Source organism: Drosophila hydei, unplaced genomic scaffold (genome assembly GCF_003285905.1).
Source record: "Drosophila hydei strain 15085-1641.00,03,60 unplaced genomic scaffold, DhydRS2 tig00000135-arrow-arrow-pilon, whole genome shotgun sequence".
In the NCBI taxonomy this organism is placed as follows: domain Eukaryota; kingdom Metazoa; phylum Arthropoda; class Insecta; order Diptera; family Drosophilidae; genus Drosophila; species Drosophila hydei.
Genome location: NW_022045672.1, coordinates 35669 through 53316, shown reverse-complemented (window position 1 = coordinate 53316; position 17648 = coordinate 35669). Strand labels below are relative to the sequence as shown.

At 38.0% G+C, this 17648-nt stretch overlaps 1 protein-coding gene and 1 pseudogene across 2 annotated transcripts; one reads left to right on the top strand and one right to left on the bottom strand.

The window, feature by feature from the left end:
• Positions 1–4098: 4098 nt before the first annotated feature.
• LOC115482859 lies at positions 4099–17567 on the bottom strand (annotated as a pseudogene).
• Positions 8618–14492, top strand: LOC115482733 (plasminogen activator inhibitor 1 RNA-binding protein-like). 2 transcript variants are annotated; one of them, XM_030223108.1, is made up of 4 exons: positions 8618–8857; positions 11431–12245; positions 13020–13304; positions 13731–14492. In XM_030223108.1, exons 2-4 carry the CDS (start codon positions 11582–11584, stop codon positions 14207–14209), a joined length of 1428 nt encoding a protein of 475 aa, XP_030078968.1. In that variant the 5' UTR covers positions 8618–8857; positions 11431–11581; the 3' UTR covers positions 14210–14492. The 2 variants fall into 2 exon arrangements, with proteins under 2 accessions (XP_030078968.1, XP_030078969.1); XM_030223109.1 differs by lacking the exon at positions 8618–8857 and adding an exon at positions 11171–11264.
• Positions 17568–17648: the final 81 nt, after the last annotated feature.

Genomic DNA, 17648 nt, shown 5'->3' with positions numbered 1-17648 from the left:
TAGTACATGATAAAAACTGCCGGGGAGCATAGGAGGGTGGTAGGCAGCCTGACGATTGCCTTAATGGCCGCCAGACATTATCGCAGCTAGAAAATCGATAAGAGCTGCTTACATTTTGCTTCGCCAGTGCCCAATTGCTAGTGAAACTTTTTAAATTTTCACGCCAGGCCAACGCACGCGATGCAATTGCGTCTTCTACTTGTATGTCTATTCGCAGGGCAAGACGTGGCTGGGTGGGCAGGACTGAGAGCGTGGCTATACGTCAAGCGAACAAAGTTTAAAAGTCATGTCTGAAATTTTTTCTTCTTTTGGTCTTCGTAAACCCAAGATATTTCTAAAAACAGAGCAGAAATCAACACACTGCATCTGTGTTTGTGCTTAAACGTGGGTAGTTTAAAAAATTAGTGTGGCTTAATCGTAAAAATAAAACTGAAAAAAAAATGATATATTATATAGGCAGCGCGAATTACAAGATTAATTTGATCTACTTTTCAATTGAAATGAACTTCTTATTAACTATTCATTTTATTCTTAAATTCGCCTACTTGTTTCTCTCTCTTTGATTCTTCCTGCCAGAGAAGATTAGTCCATTCCAATTGTGTGTCATTTTGTTGAGAGAAAAATATTTATCAGCAAGATATGCGATACTTTATTAGTTATTATTTAATATGTACTTATTTGTACTCGAATATAGATAATATTTATTTAAACCAGCATCTTGAAAATATTAGCTTCCTTTCAAATTATATTCTATTTATTTCGATTCTATATGAGCGCGCACTTAACACGACCGATCACCACAGCAGACGCGCACAAACTAATTTAAAAGTGCACCAAGAGTACAGCGCTAAGTCTGCACTCTCAATAAATCTACAATGGTCACTCAAAACAGGGAGATCAACGGCAACGTCACCAATGGCATCAACGCTGCCGCTCATACTTTACGGTCTTTGAACAAATGCTCTCAGTAAGCGCGCCAAAATACAGGCAAGTGCTTACAGATACACTCTTCTCTCTCTTCTTCACGAACAGCTGCACAACGATTTAATTTCAGCAAAAGCAGGGCCTTCGCTTTTACACATATCCAATAGACTCACCATGAGTAGATCACCTCCGCCAATGGCAGTAAAGCTCGGCAAATCTAAATATATTCTTGCTCTCTTACACTGCCCTCTCGAAATAAATACTCTTTTGCCGCGCGCTTAAATGGCAAAACACAGGCAAGCGTCATCTCTTTTATTCCTACATTTTTTAAGAACTAAGAGTAGAGTTTTTTTTAAGATTCATTATTTCATATTTTAATTTAAATTCAATTGATGCAAACGCCCACATGTGAATGCCTAGCAAACTCGTAGGTAATTTCCCAACATTAACTTTAGATGGTAAATTAATTTTAATGGGTCAAGGATGTGGAGGGCTTTGCGTGTGTTCCATATCACACGAGTACATTGAAGAAATCCATATGATATTTATGACTTTAGCTTAAGGGTGCCAAGCATAAGGGTTGGCCCATTAACAAACAACGAAATTAGCGGCTCTGCTAAAGCTCTTGAGAGACTTGGGGGCTTGCGTGCTAGAAAGGTGTGCTTATGGGCAAACTACATAGTCATCATATAACAGTAAATTGCTAAGGCAAAACAAACATTGAATAGGATTTGAATAGCAAGAGATCTTTCGCACTAAAAACGATTTTTAAAGAGATCGCTTGCTTTCAAAGATATATTTATATATATATATATATTCATTTGGTATATACGTATAAGGCTTACCATTCTCAATTGTCTCCTTGGCACAGGATATTATTTTGCCTTTGCGACGTCGCAAATTCGATTCGAAATTGTTATCCTCGCTGAATTCATCATCTCGCAGAGTGGCTGCTCCTGCTCCAGCAGCGCTTGCGGCTAAATCGCCGGCTGTCGTTGTTGTTGTTGTTGTTGCCGTCGAATCCGGCACATCCTCCGAGGACTGTCGCTCCGCATAGTCTCGCCGCCCACCACCGCCGCCACCGTGCATTAAACTATCAAAACTTTGGCTCATTGTGTGCCAAAATAAAAATGAAAATAAAAATAAAACTAAAAACAAATATTGTCTTTTCCTTTTCTCTTTTCTGGCTTTCTATAATATTGCCTTTGTTTGCTGTTTGTCTAATTTCTTCTTTTTTGTTCACTTTTGTTATTAGTTTTGTTTGATAAATTGTTTTTCGAAATTGTGAATGTTATTTTTAAAAATATGTCGTAGCGTGTTTATTACGTGAAAGTATAACGGAAGTCTGCTGGAAAAACTTTCATTCATTAATCATTTTTTACAGTAAAGCAGTAAAACTTTCCGATTCACCGATATCGCTTATGAATTGGCGAGGACAACAAAAAAAATGAAGCACGCAAGCTAAACGTATAACATTAATGAGAAAATTAATTGAAACTGCCCACTGTGCAATGACACGTCTTTGGAACCGTACACTTTTTTCAATCTCAATAAGTGCAGTTATTCATTTGAGTGGAGTTGTAAGAGAACTCAAGAGAGCATATGTCATATTCACAGTTGAGCTTTGTAAACAGAAACAAAGAGAAGAAATAAGAAACTGTTTTTTTGGCAGTCTTATTCGCAACGCCGGCTAACAGGGGGATTACTTTCCACGAGGGGTAACCTTACAAGTAACGGGATCTTGCATTAAGACCATCCCCGCAGTCCGCTACGCTAGGGTTCAATGTGCGTTGGCGTCACTGAACAGTTTCATTCTTGTTGCCTACTTTTGGTTGCTGTTGCTATTGTTGTTCATCAAAGCCGCAACAACAACGTCGAGTGGCACTCGAAGCCGTTATTTCATAATCGCTAAGAAGCGATTTAGGTTAAGCCAATGCCACAGCGACAATAACAACCAAAACACTTGATCCAAACGGTTTTTACTTATATGTAGCACACTTTATAGCGCAGCACTACGGTGTTTTTAATTAGTTTAAGCAATTCAATTTTATAAATTTCTTAAATACCACCAAAATGTTGTAATTGTACATTTATTGCGCACCCGATTGAAATAACGTTCACACGCTGGAAAATGCCGTCGTCAGAGACTGATTCGACACGCAAATACTAAGCGAAGCGAAAGTTCAACACAGCTGCAGACAACGACAGAGAGCGAGTGGTGAGTTTCACATTTATTGATTTTGTTGTGTGCGTATACGTGTGTGCGTGCGTTTTCAAAGACAAAAACACAGAAAAGCAAAATTTGTATTGCCTTTTTTGTTTTGTGCACGCTTCACGACTCCTGCAGGGGTCCGTTAAGGGAGCGCTGCAGACAGCATGCAAAAAGCCGGCATATGACAAAGCAGAGCACAGCACATGGCAGGCAAAGAGCAAGCGAAATCATCTCGAATGCAAAATCCTAAAAGAGCAAACATGATTATCTTTGTAAAAGGGGCTATTGGCATTCGCCACTTTTCCAAGTGCAGATTTAATGCCATTTTAACACTTGCAATTAGTTTGATCGGCTGCCTTTTGTTTGACTTCCAAAATATAGATTGCTAAGAGACGCATTGATAAGGAGCACCCAAATGCTTTGTCAAAGGAAAAAATTATTTTATTAAATTTCAGATTAATAAAGAATTAAACAAAATGTACGTAATTATGTTTTAACAAAAATAATGAATATTTGTATTAATCAAATAAATTTGTTTTGAAATATTCATATATTATATGAATTATAAGGATATCATAATTGATGTTTATGTATACTCCGGAGTTGTTGTAGTCGAAAGTCGAAATATAAGTATATATAGTAACAGTATACTAATTATATACCAATGCTCTTCCTCCAAGTTGCTGCGTTCAGCTATGAATGTAAAGAGCAATTTAAATTGAACAAATTAGTTTAATATAATATCTAGTAAAAAAAATACGAGGGTTACTTTGAAAAAAAAAAAGCAATTTAGCAAAATTAAAAATATTCAATTTGAATTAATATAGTTTATGTTAGGCACAATACTTTAGACAATTATTTTTATATATATTATGAATTTCCGAACATAATGTAATGTTGGCTATTATATAATTTAGAATGTGATTGTTTCAAACTTTTCAAACAGCCCTCGTTAATGGATTTCATAACTTACACCGCCCGCGCACATCAATGCCACCCAAACTTGGAGCCGCAATAACTGCTGCCCACCGCCAATTTCTTTAAGAAAATCAGGCACCTCTTGTCCAGAGCCCTCCAAGATTTTGATCAAATCGCCCGCAATGGCACGATCCTGTTCGGGATCAAAGAAGGATGTGGCACGTCCACTATTGCCCACAACGCCCAGTGCGTCCAATGCGATGCACATAATCATCAATATTTGTGGCATATCATAGTTAATCACATGCTTTACATTTTTAATGTCTTTAAAATGAAGAAAGAAATAGAATTAATGTATACAACTATAGATAAATAATTAAAGGGACTAACCAAGACCACGTGATGCTACAGATGTAGCAATTAGCACCTTCATAATGCCACTCTTGAAGTCGCGCAACGCCTGCTCGCGCTGACTCTGCAAGCGATCGCCATGTATGGAAGTGGTTGGAAATTCGGTTTCCGAGAAAAACGAAGCCAGAAAGTCAAGCCGCACGTTTTTGTCTCCACAAAGACAATGGTGCCATCAGCGCCTTCGCGTAAAATTTCCTAAAATATAAATATATATACATATATATTAGCTTTATTTGATAAAGCTCTGAGCAGCAATCTTCCGGTCTCACCATCAACTTGGACGTTTGTTGAACTTGTTAACCTCATAGATGGTCTGCTGCACATCGGAGCAGGCGCCACCAACGACTCCAATTGTCACAAATATATAATTTCGTAAAAATTCACCAGCCATACGCTGTATCTCCTCCGGAAAGGTAGCTGAGAACATTAGCGTCTGATGGTCAGGACGCATTGTCTGATGGTGCATTATTTTGCGCATGCTATCCGAGAAGCCCATGTCCAGCATACGATCGGCTTCGTCGAGCACCACAAATCGCGTATCATCAAACGTGATAAAGGTGCGATCCACAAAGTCTAAAAGGCGACCTGGCGTCGCAATCAGTACATGGCAGCCCTTCGTAATACCTTCATTTTGGTACTTAAATGAAGTACCGCCATAGACGATGGTAATCTTTAGATAGGTTTTAAATGAAAACTTTCTAGCCTCATTGAAGGTCTGGATAGCCAGTTCACGTGTTGGCGACACAATCACCGCCTGCGGCTTGCCAATCTCCAGATCATGGCTCTCATCCAAAATGTTACTCAAGATGGGCAAGAGAAACGCAGCCGTTTTACCGGAACCTGTTTGAGCACAAGCCATCAAATCGCGTCCTTCGGCTATTAATGGTAACGAAACCTTTTGAATGGGCGTCGGCACCACATAGCCCGATTTGATGACATTGTCCAGAACACTGCCACGCAAACGGGCTTGGTCAAAGCTCTTAATAGGCGGCGGCACATTTTCACCAGTCACCTGGAAATATTGGGGATAGCTTAGTGATCCGAAAGTAACAGTAAAAAATTCTATATACCTTAACTGGTATATTATCATATTTGGCAAAGTTAATGCCCGATGAGATGCCGGTGCTAAAGACTTCAGTCTCATCGTTGGTCGGCTCGGGTGGTATATAGAACTCTCGGGCCTTCTGCTTCTCCCCATCCTCGCCAACATCGTCGTGATTGTTATTCATATCGCCATCGTCGCGTCGACGACGCTCGGCACCACCGCGCTCCCTTTGGGAAGCCGCCGCCACCGCCACCGCCTCCGCCACGACGATCATCGCACACTAAATTTAAATTTGAGAAATAAATTGATTTACTAAATAATGCAAAGAAATAAGTGCAACATGGATAAACACACAAACAAATAAGTATTTTTAACATCATTTTCGGTACTTAATTTAATTTATTATTTAATTAATTTATATCATTTAAATAAGTAAAATATTTATTTTCACTTAGATCTAAATTGTGAACTGAAAATTTGAATCCATTAATAAAACTATGTATTTATAGTTAATATAATTAATAATAATAAAAAATAAATATATAATTTTTATAGCTCATTAAAATAAGAATAAAAGTCAAAATAAAATGTCTCAAATAACAATTATTTCTGTTTACTAATAGATTAAAATATTTATGAACAATTTTTAAACTGAAATTAATCTTTAATATAAAATGAATAAGGAATCGATTAATATATTGAAATATAAATTAAAAATAAACTTTTAAAATCATAGAAATCATCTGAAAATGCTTCATTACTTAATTTTAGACACTTTTTTAAATATTTTGTTTAAGATTCTTAAAATAAATTGAACATAAAATCGTTTCCCAGCATATCTCCTAATATAGCCTATTCAAGGCATTGTCTTAAAGATAATATATATTATATAATACAAAATATTTTGTATTAAAAAAAATATGAATTTTCCATTTACGTTTTCACGCCTTTGTCAAGTAAAAAGCTTTAAGTTAAGGTATATAAAATTATTTCTGTTAAAATTCATTTCAGATAAGATTATTTATCTTATCTCGCTATGACAGCATTGCATAACGTGCCATAGCATCGAGACTAATTATATTTGCTGCCTTCAGCTCGAAGAGCAGACGATATCCAATGGCAGCTTCCATGCGAGATTCGAAGAAGCCCTTGGCACGCATGTCCACACGATTGTTCCGGACTAAAGCTCCGATAGCTTATGCATCACACTACGCTTCACCTCAGACATATTCAGTATAATCTTTGGATCGTAAGTGTACATAGCTGGCATGGAGACGTAGCGCACGGCATCGCTGTCATCGCTACCGCCCGTCAATGGACAGCTGGTGGCGAGTGAAGATCGATGATTCCTTTGCTGATCCTCCTTCTGTTGTTTGTCACTCAAGTGTATATTATGGTCGACCATGAGACGCAACAGATGTTTGTGTTCCACTATGAAGCTAAGACTTTCGCGTAACTCTCGTTCGACACGCTCCAAGCGGGTTTCTTCCGCCGCTCTTAACGGTTTATCGGATATACTTAGTATTGTTACAGGAGTTCCATTTAGATCAGTTACCGATTGGCCTGCATTAAGATTCGCACTGGCCGGCTGTTGGATAATCTGTATGGATGTCACCAACGGAATTTCGGGCAGCTCATCCATGCTATAGGGCAATTGCAGGGTTTCTTGCGATCTGTCGCACGGTTCAGGTAAAGGTAATGCAAGTGTTGATCCTTCAGGCAATACATCTGTATCCATTGATGCAGATGGTGCCGCTGTAACCTCTACAACTGTTGTTCTGTCCATGCTCACGGCCAATGTCAACAGCTCGCTAGCTCCTGCTGCGTCTGTCTGGCTGGGGAGCAACTCTCTACCTTCTGCAACGGGCATCTCATTGGCAACTGCTGGTTCAATTGAAGCTTGTGCTGCTATTGCTGGTGACTCTATCTGTCCAACCGGCTCCTCTACTTCTGACCATATTTGCTGGAAGAGATTGGACAAATAGTCAAGCATAACTTCATCGTTGCTAGGCGGCTGCACAGTCTCAATTTGCTCCAATTCATTTTGGGCAGCTGCTGCTGTTGCTTCTGGATGCCTGCGTTTGCGTTTGCGCCTGCGTACGGCTATTGGTGATGAGAAAAGCTGCTCATATCCAACTCCATGTGTATAATTCGGAATAGCAGTACGTGGCCTAAATATCGACGTCCAATCCCGCGGCATAGTTGGAATAGCTGACCCAGCAGGCGTTATTGAAGCAACTACATCAACTGTAGTTATAGCTGTAGTTTCAATTACAATAGATCCGGCTGTTTTCTCTGTTGCCGATTCTTCGTTCAGCTCAAGGACTCGTGGCATTGTCGAGGGTCTCATTTGCTGATGTGGCTCCTCGTCGATGGCCGGCAACAATGTCCGATAAGGCGTCGATGCAAATGCATGACGCGAGCGTGATACAATCGATGCCGAGACATTAGACTCCACAAAAGATGAAGCAGCAGCAGCGGCAGCAGTAATAGAAGTAATGGCTCTCACTGGCAATATGCTGCAATTATCCCCATCTATGGGTGTCACAGGTGGCATCGGTGGCGGGCACAAGGCATAGATATCTTCAGCCGACAAATTAGCTGCCTGATTGCCGCCACTTGTTAATTGCACGGCGGAAAGGCTGTGAATACCAATACCAATTGAATTGTGAATACCAAAAGAAGCTCAAGATTCAACAATAAAAGCAGCAATTGACCAAAGAAATATTGTGTTCAAAAATGATTTAGAAATTCCTTTAATATTTTATTTTCATACTAGTATCAATGTCGAATCGGTGGCCGGGCAATATAGCCTATGAACTATTAGTTCGAACGGCAACTAAGATCTTTAGCATTGTCAATCTTCTACTTCTATAAACTTAGTTGGTTAATTGATGAATTTATAAATTCCATTTTACAATAAGTATTTCAATGAATTTCAAAACTGATTACAAAATGCAGATTAATTTTTGAACACAATATAGAGGACGATGTCGAGCAAAGATAAGTCAATGCGAAGGCGAATGGGAAAACTGAATGATATATGTATAAGGAAACACTTGAGCCGAAGCAAAGCCTGTTAAATATCAGTTGAGTTCTTTACAGTTACGAACATAAATAAGCAAACATATACAGACACAACACACAGAGACACACACTTTTCAATCATTTGCAAGTTTTGTTACACATGTTTCGAGTGAATGTCAAAATTGTTTGTATACAAAATAGATAGATATATATATAGTTCGTTCGTGTATATAGATAGGACAGACGACTTTCAGCACAAAGGAAAGGAATAACCAACCACATCATTAGGCTAATGCGGCGGCGAAGCAGTTAAGCGGAAGGTAAGTGCAAAGAGAGGCAGAGGGTCGGAGATAAAGTAGAAAACGAGATAGATAAGAGTGACAGGGAGTGGAGAGGTAGAGATAGAGATAGAGAGACAAGGGGAGGGAGATATATAGAAGGAAAGAAACAGTGGGAGAGAGAGAGATAGAAAACCAGATGGAATGGGATAGATATAGAAATCAAAGCTAGATATAGAGAAAAAGACAAAACAAATGAGAGAGAGAGTGAGTGAAAGAGAGAAAAAATGAGTGAAAGCGAAAAATTAGTAAAAGAGCGAAAAATGAGTGAAAGAGGAAACGAGTGACACAGCGGGAACCAATCATTTAGAAACTTAAAGTAAGATTTAAATATGTAGATACATGAAAGGGGAGGAGATACATTTTGAAACAGATAAAAGTATATACCCATCATTCGAGATCGATGCCGCATTGCTACTGATCATTGGCGCTGCATTGCGTCCACTATCTTGCACACCAACTAATGGCAATAGGCCACCGTGACTGGGCGTATTCTGACTTCGAGATTGTACATCTTGACGTGGCAGGGCTGGCTCCAGATCCAGCTGCTCCTGCTCCTGCCTCGATTCGCTTGGACGATGCACAAACCACATGTTCAGCGCTAACTGTGGTTGTCTGTTGGCCAACCAAATCCTTTCGTCTATGACCGACGGCCAGGGCAGTGGCTCGTGCAGTTCGCTTGGATCAGAAAAATGTAGCTTACGCATTTCTCGCAAAGTCATGAAGTTCTCAGATAGCCAACGCGTTGGCCCATGTTGTTCTATTCGTTCAGTTGGCGTTTCGATGGCTAATTCCTCATCTATCGGCTCTATCATGCCATCATTTAGCTCATAGCTACGTGCCGCATTTTTAAACAAATCTCTGATGCGTTGTGTGGCGTTTTCTTGATTGTGTTCTACATTTCGATCTAGCAAGGCTCTTCTGCCAGATGTTGAGAATCTAGCTCTAGTTACAACTTTTCGCCTTTCTCCTGGCACCACAATTGCATCGTCGTCCAGCTGCAACTGCTGCTGCGCTTGCAGCTGTTGACCTGATTGCCAAAGATTAAGTTCCGAACGATGCAGCTGCTGCAGTTCATCTTTAGATTGGGTTAGGAATTCATCTATGTCTGGGATAATCTCATCGAGATTAACAGCAGCAGCGCAGAAACTTTTCAATTCTTCCATGCGTTGTTTACGCTCCGTTTCCTCGGCATTTTTCCATTCCTGCTCAACAAGTACACTGAAAGCTTTACTCAAATAGTTGCGCTTTTCACGTAACTCAACGAGCGACTGATTGGATTCCTTAAGATTAAGATTGTTTAAATATGCAGCTATCGTTTCCTTATCATAACTTTTTGGCCGATTCACGTTGGAGAACATCAAATCCGCTACGCGTTACAAACCATTGAGAGGCGATACAAGAACAAACGACACAGACGTATAGTTGGACATACATATATTTACGATACATGAGAATCTTACTAAATAGCGTTATAGAAAGCTATAGCTACATTCACTCACCATCCTCGTTATCATTACGACGTCCACGATATCCGTTTCCTCGATAGCCTGCTGCTCCTCCTCCATCGTTGTTATCCATACGTCTTTGATAGCCTCCACCTAATACGGCATCTTCTCGACGCCCACGGTAGCCTCCTCCTCCTCCTTCGCCATCATTTCGACGTCCACGATAGCCTCCTCCTCCCGCTCCTTGGCCATCATTTCGACGTCCACGATATCCGCCTCCTGTTCCAACATCACCGTTATTGCAACGCCCGCGATAGTTATTGCCATCTCCTGCACCTTGACGATTCTCACTCGGTTTGTCTTCATCGCTCCATTCCGATACATTCTTTGGATTCGATGTTACCTCTTCACTATCCCAATTCTCATTATCGTGTAATTTGTGAATATGATTGTTGCGCTCAGGCAGAGCAGGCTAATTGAAATTTAAAAAAGGATTTTCTATGGATTTATTACATATTACATGCATGCAATTATCTCACCTCATCTTCCCAGTCAGACATGTTCGCACTTTATCGTTAACTAAGCTGAAAAATAGAACTAATTAATATTCAATAAACCCGGTTCGTGCATATATATAAAGGCGCAACGTAATTTTTAATTTCCCGCCACACAAATGTGCGCATTAAGCAGAGCAGCATTTTATTGCGTTTTTACCATTCGCCGACGCAAAAATGAGCGCATGTTAAGTGTGGCAGCGCACTCGCATCTGTTAGGTGAAAAACGTGAGTTGCTCTGTTCTGTGTATGTATACACAGACAGCATGCTGCTTGCGCTTTTTCGCCTTGCCTTCTGGTAGTGTAGAACACATGTGTGCTTGAGTATATATGTGTATATGTTCGCGCTTGTGTGTAGCAGCCAAAGCAGAAACGCAGAAAATTAAGGTTAGAGCGCAGCCAGGCAACCACACACCACACGACGACGAAAAGAAAAAATAGCAAAAAGCAAGACTAAAAAAACGAATTTCTTCTATTCTCAAACACACACACGCACACATTAACAAACAAATACTCACACACACAATATATATACATACATTTACATTTATAGGCGCAGCAGCAGCGACCAAACACACACGAGTTTTTTCTGACAGAAAACTCTGAAATTCTGTGTGTGATTTTTGCATAAAAATCAGTTGTGTGTGGAAAAATCAATTGGAAGATTATATTGCAATTACAACAAGCAGCAGCCCAACAACAACATGGATAGCGCCGGTAAAAATCGTTATGAACTTTTGTTCATGGACGACGATGTTAGCGATCCATTAGATAATCTTGTCGCGGCCAAGAAGAAGCAGCAGCAGCCAGCAACTGGCGGCTCGGCAGCAGCGCCCAACACAAAAACGGCGCCAACGACCAAAGTAGCTAAGCCAGCGGGCACAGCAGCCGCCAACAAAAAGCCAAATCAAGCCGAAAAGGAAAACAAACCAGGTGCACTCAACAAAAATGATGGCAAGAAAACTGCACAGGGCAGCAACGGCAACAACAATGACAAACTAAACAACAAGCAAGGTGGGGCTGGGTCTGCGGTCGCTGCGCGCAAAACACGTGAAACTGGTCAAGGGCAGCAACAGCAACAACATCAGCAGCAGCGCAATGTCAATTTTCGTCAACAGAATGGTGGAGGAGGTGGTGGTGGCGCCGGAGGTGAGGTAACGCGCGAGCAGCGCAACAATCGCCGCAACGTGCGCGAAAATGGCGCTCCAGGTGGCAACTCTGGCAATTCGACTGGTGCTGATGGCAATCCTCGACCATATCGCAGCACCGGCGGCTTTGGTGGCGATCGTCCACAACGCCAGAATCGCAACTTCGAGGGCAACAATCGCAAACGTGAATTTGATCGTCAATCTGGCTCCGACAAAACTGGTGAGCCATATGCATACACATTATATACATCTATATATTTATACAAGCACATATATAATTACATTCTATTTCTATTTCTATATATATATGTAGATATATATATATACATACGTACATACACATATATATATAAATATATATATATATATATATATATATATATTCTAATTCCTAACCCCAAAAGGTTCATTTACAACCTTTACGAATTATGTTCGAACGCATTTCTTGATTTACTCATTCACATTTCATATCTTAAAACTGTGTTGCGCACATTTCTTTAGCCTCACAACATGCTGTATAGAATATGTATATGTTTAAAAATAGTTTGATTCTTCTACGGGCCTCCCCACACCCCTCAAAGCCCCCCATCGTATATGACTATCCCACACAAGTTTTCCACGCCATGGAACATTTCTTAGAAGGGGGGCGAAGTGCACACACACGGCAGTGGGGCGGGGGATTGCTACCTCTGAAAGATGTTATATTTGTAGGATTGCTCTAAAACTACAGAAACTTTTATTTTATATGCATTTAATATGGAATTTCTCATTCGTAAAGCAACATTCCCGAAAAAAAAAACGAATTCTAATACTCGTTATATGGAGGTCAAAATTATTTCAGGCCACAAGTTTCTTATCAAAGATTTTCCATTACAATCTAGAATTTGATAAGATTCATTTTTACGTTTACCAAGTCGAATTTGTTGATGTAAAAGAAATTATATATTATATTATTAAATACAATTAATTAATATTTTAATAAATAACGAAACAGGTGTGAAGGCAATTGATAAACGCGATGGAGCTGGCGCTCACAATTGGGGTTCGGTTAAGGAAGCCATCGATGATGTGAACAAGAGCAACGAAGGCGGCAACAACAATGAGACAAATGCTAACAACAACAATGCCGAAGGCAAGGCCGATGAATCTGGTAATGAGCAATCGAATGAACAACAAACACCGCCAGAGGAAGAGACCAAAGAGCTGACCCTAGACGAATGGAAGGCCCAACAGCAGCAGCGCATTAAGCCCAAGTTCAACATACGCAAAGCCGGCGAAGGTGGGTTGAATATAGATGTAGATATGGATATATATATATATATACATATATATAAAGGCTAAGATTTTTTAAGGCTAGAGTGATTAATGTATAAACTTTTCATGTTCTAACAATCGATGGTTTTTGATTCTGAAGTATATGTAGTTCATATCTGAAGAAATTTCACTTCATCTTATATCATAGTTACAAGTTTTAGCAATTTAAATAGAGTACATATACATATAAAGAACAAATCAGTTAAGTACGATTAATCATCGTCTGTTATAGCCATTCAAGGTTTCCAAAACTCGTTATATATAACTATATATTATCTATTACTAGAAATTTTATGTAATATATAGGAACTATGTAATATATCTGTTCCCATCTTATAGCCCACACATTGCTCTCCATTCAAAATGTTCTCATATTTTATCATTTTTCCAGGTGAGGATACGTCGCAATGGAAGAAAATGATTGTGCTGAACAATAACAAAAAGAAGGAGAACGAAAGTGAAGAGGAACTTGAATACGATCCTGCCATGTATCCGCAACGCGTCGGCCGCCAGCAGCGCGTCCTTGACATTCAGTTCAATTTCAATGACGGTCGTCGCGGCGGCGGTGCCAGCAACTTCAATGGGCGCGGTCGTAACGGTCCACGCGGTGGAGGACCACGCAACGAGGGCAATCGCGGACCGCAGCAGAACGGACCACAAGGCGCCGGCAATGCCGATGGCGGCAATGCGGGCGGCGGTGGCAATGGTCCATCTGCTCGTTCAGAGGGCGGCAATCGGCCGCCCATTGAGCGTCGCGGCTTGGGCGGCGGCATTGGTGGTGGACATGCTGGCAAGCGTTTTGGCAACGACAGGCAACAGAATGCTGCACCCAAGGTCAACGATGAGCGCCAGTTCCCAACGCTCGCCTAAGCTGAATTTGAAGATTAAATGTTGAAAAGGAGAGCCGAAGGACGAGGAGGAGCTGAGGTGGGAGGCGCTAGCTACAGGCGCCGGGGCGTGCATTCAATTTTTAAGAGTTGGTGTCTGCATATTAAGAGCAGGAACAGATAACCAATATATATATATCACACACTCACACTCACATTCACTCACACACATACACAATCATAAGAACTGTAAGCAAGAGTTAAAAAAATTTTCATTTTAGGCGGCCGCAGCGCAGCCAAAGCCAAAAGCCACAAAAACAAACAAATTAAATAAAGAAAACAAAAACACAATATTTGGGAAAACAATAAATGCAAATGAGAGAAATTATAAATATTATATACTTATATATATTTATATACATATATATATATATACTTATATATATATATACTTATATATATATATATATATATACATATATATATACTATTAAAATGTATGAGAAAAAAAAAACAAAAACCAAACTGTAAATCTTAAGCAAAAGCAATTTAGAGAGCAAAAACTAAAGAGCAAAGTTTCTATTACTATGACACGTATTGTAAATTTGTTGTTTTTATTTCAATTTCTTACTTTCTTTACTATTTTTGCACAATTTAAATTTCAAAATTTATATCACAAAAACAGTTCGCTTTCCAGTGACAAAATGAGAAAATCGAGAAAGTTTGGAAAAGAAAACATCACGAACTAAGCCTTTCTCATCTATGGAGGCAATTTTTCATGCAAAACAAAAACACTTACATATACATTTAATTTTGTTAAAAATAAAAACATTTTTATATGCATACGGCCTCATATAAAAATGCATTTTCTTTTTTTAATTTTTACTATGTTAAATTGTATTTTAAAAATTAATAAATGAACAAAAACAAAAACGAAAAAAAAAAAACGCAAAATTTGTAGTCCAGAAAAATAGAAGCGAAAAACTTAACAAAAACAAAAAGAAATGTGTTAAAAACTTGTAATTGTGTTTCTTAAAAAACAAAAAAAAAATTAAAATACTACTATATATATACTAATATATATATTTATATATATACGTATACCGCTATGATGCATGGTTTATTATATTAATTATAAATCAAATTAATGTGCATCATATATACTAAATTTAATCAAAGCACCCACACACTCTGACAAACAATTTAAATTTAAGCATTAAAAAAATTTATATTAATTATTGGAGCAAGTATATAAAAAAAAACCTTACTAAGTAGAGCTACACACACACAGATACACACATGCGACTAATGATAAAATCAGTTGAGATAAAATCGCTTACAAGGAAAAACAAGATTAAGAAAATAAAAACAAAAAATTACAACACAGAAAAGAACAAAAATAAAATAAACGGAAAAAATAAAATCCTGTAAAACCTGTAAAATTTTATGCTTTTACAATTAGAAATTGTATAAAAATATCTCTTAAATATATATATATATATATATATATATATATATATATATATATATATATATATATATATATATATATTCAAAGAAGTTGATAATGAACAATACTTGAATGAAATGGCAACAACAATTTTACGACTAAAACCACAAATCCAAAAGAAAATGAAAAATAAAGGAAAACAAAAAATACAAAATACATTTTTTGACTAATATTGTATTGTATTTTGAGCCCAAAGAGCAAATGAAAAACAAACCCAATTCAACAAAAAGTTGAAAAAACTCGTTTAAAACCAAGAAAGAAAAAAATTATTTGATAAAAATAAAGAAAAAAAAACAAATACTTTTCAAATTGTATTGAATTTTTAGAATTGTGAATAGCGATTTCAAATTCAATTTCACGAAATGGCTGAAAATGTGTGTAATCGGTAAAAGGAGGCATCGCAGACCACATTAAATATATATGTTCTTAACCAGAACGAAGAATGTCAGGGTTGAGGGCATTGTTTATTTTTGAACTTTAAAAGGCTCAAAGGGTTATATGAAGAGCTGGACTTTAAATAGGAAACTTAAAAGGATATTACCACTCAACACTCATAGATAAGAGTTTGGCTCGAAATCACATGGGATGATTTTCTCAGCGTTATCTTTCCAGATGAATATACATTTCTGAAATGGAACAGTAGATCATTTTGGCATACTTTAAGTATTGATTAGAATGGGATACAAACATTTTAGAACAATACTAAAAAAATATAGATAATACTGAACGCTAACTTTTTCAATTCAAATTTCAACGACATTAAAATTATTAATTTTGCTTTTAAGGTTATGATTATTTATTCGCACAAGTGCCGTTATAAATCAAGCAATGTCAAAGAGTAAATAAACTTTTTCACTGCTCTCTTTGTGCACGGTGTTCACTTCACATTGCGCGCGTGTTTTATGAACGAAACTTTGCTCAGTACTTCAACAAGCGCATTTCGGCAGGCAGTACTCTTTGTGAATTTCTCTTTGGTTAAAACTAATAGGAATCAAAGCAAAATCATACACAAAAAACTAAGAGAAAATATGAAATCCTGTAGGGCGAATGGAATAACCTCCTATGAAAGATAAAAACTCAAACAGAAAAATGAAAATTAAGGCCCCGAAATGTACTAATCCTGCAAACTAAACAAAAAAGAACATACAAAGTTCATATATTATTATTAGTTATGTGAATATATCTATCTTGCCTGTTAGCTCCGTTTTGTTTAATTGTAATAATTGTAGTTATAACTCACCTTTGAATTTCTATGGATTTGTATTTGCTAAAGCCAAACTTTTCACACTACGCGCCGTTAACGTCCAAGCAGGATGACTGAAAAATTACAATGAAAGCGTTAGACAGAGATACGAAACAGCAGATCAGAGAGAACCCTAAAGCCGACATTTTAGAATCTGCCGTTGACTTCGATTTCAGTGTTGTCAACAGCTGTTGTGTTGTGCGAAATTTTAAAAACGTCAAATAACAATAACTCGCGCGACGATTGTTGGCAACTCTAAAATATAACGGCGAAAGAGATGCAAGACACGAGAATTGAGAATTGAAAAAAGTGAAATGAAAAAACTTTCAGGTACTCCATTGTGAAATGCGTTAAAAGATATACACTCGCATACATATACACCTTTTTACATAAATACATTCATTTATATTTGCAAGTTATTTCAGCAATTAAAATAACTCTTACACATAGCAGCTTTAAGAAAACATACTATTGAGTTGTTTGTACACTTTTACCAAACTCAAAGTACTCACCACTTGTTTTGTACACAACTGCTTTATTTAAAACACACGCGAATAATTATTTAATAATTTTTAGCGCGTCACTTCGAAACGTTAACGCTGCTAAATAGCTTTTGACACTTAACGGAGTATGACAATGTGACCGTTGCACCGTCAATATAAAACATCCATTGTTTTGTCCAAATTAACATGCCATTAACATCAACTCAAAATGGCACTCTTACGTGTT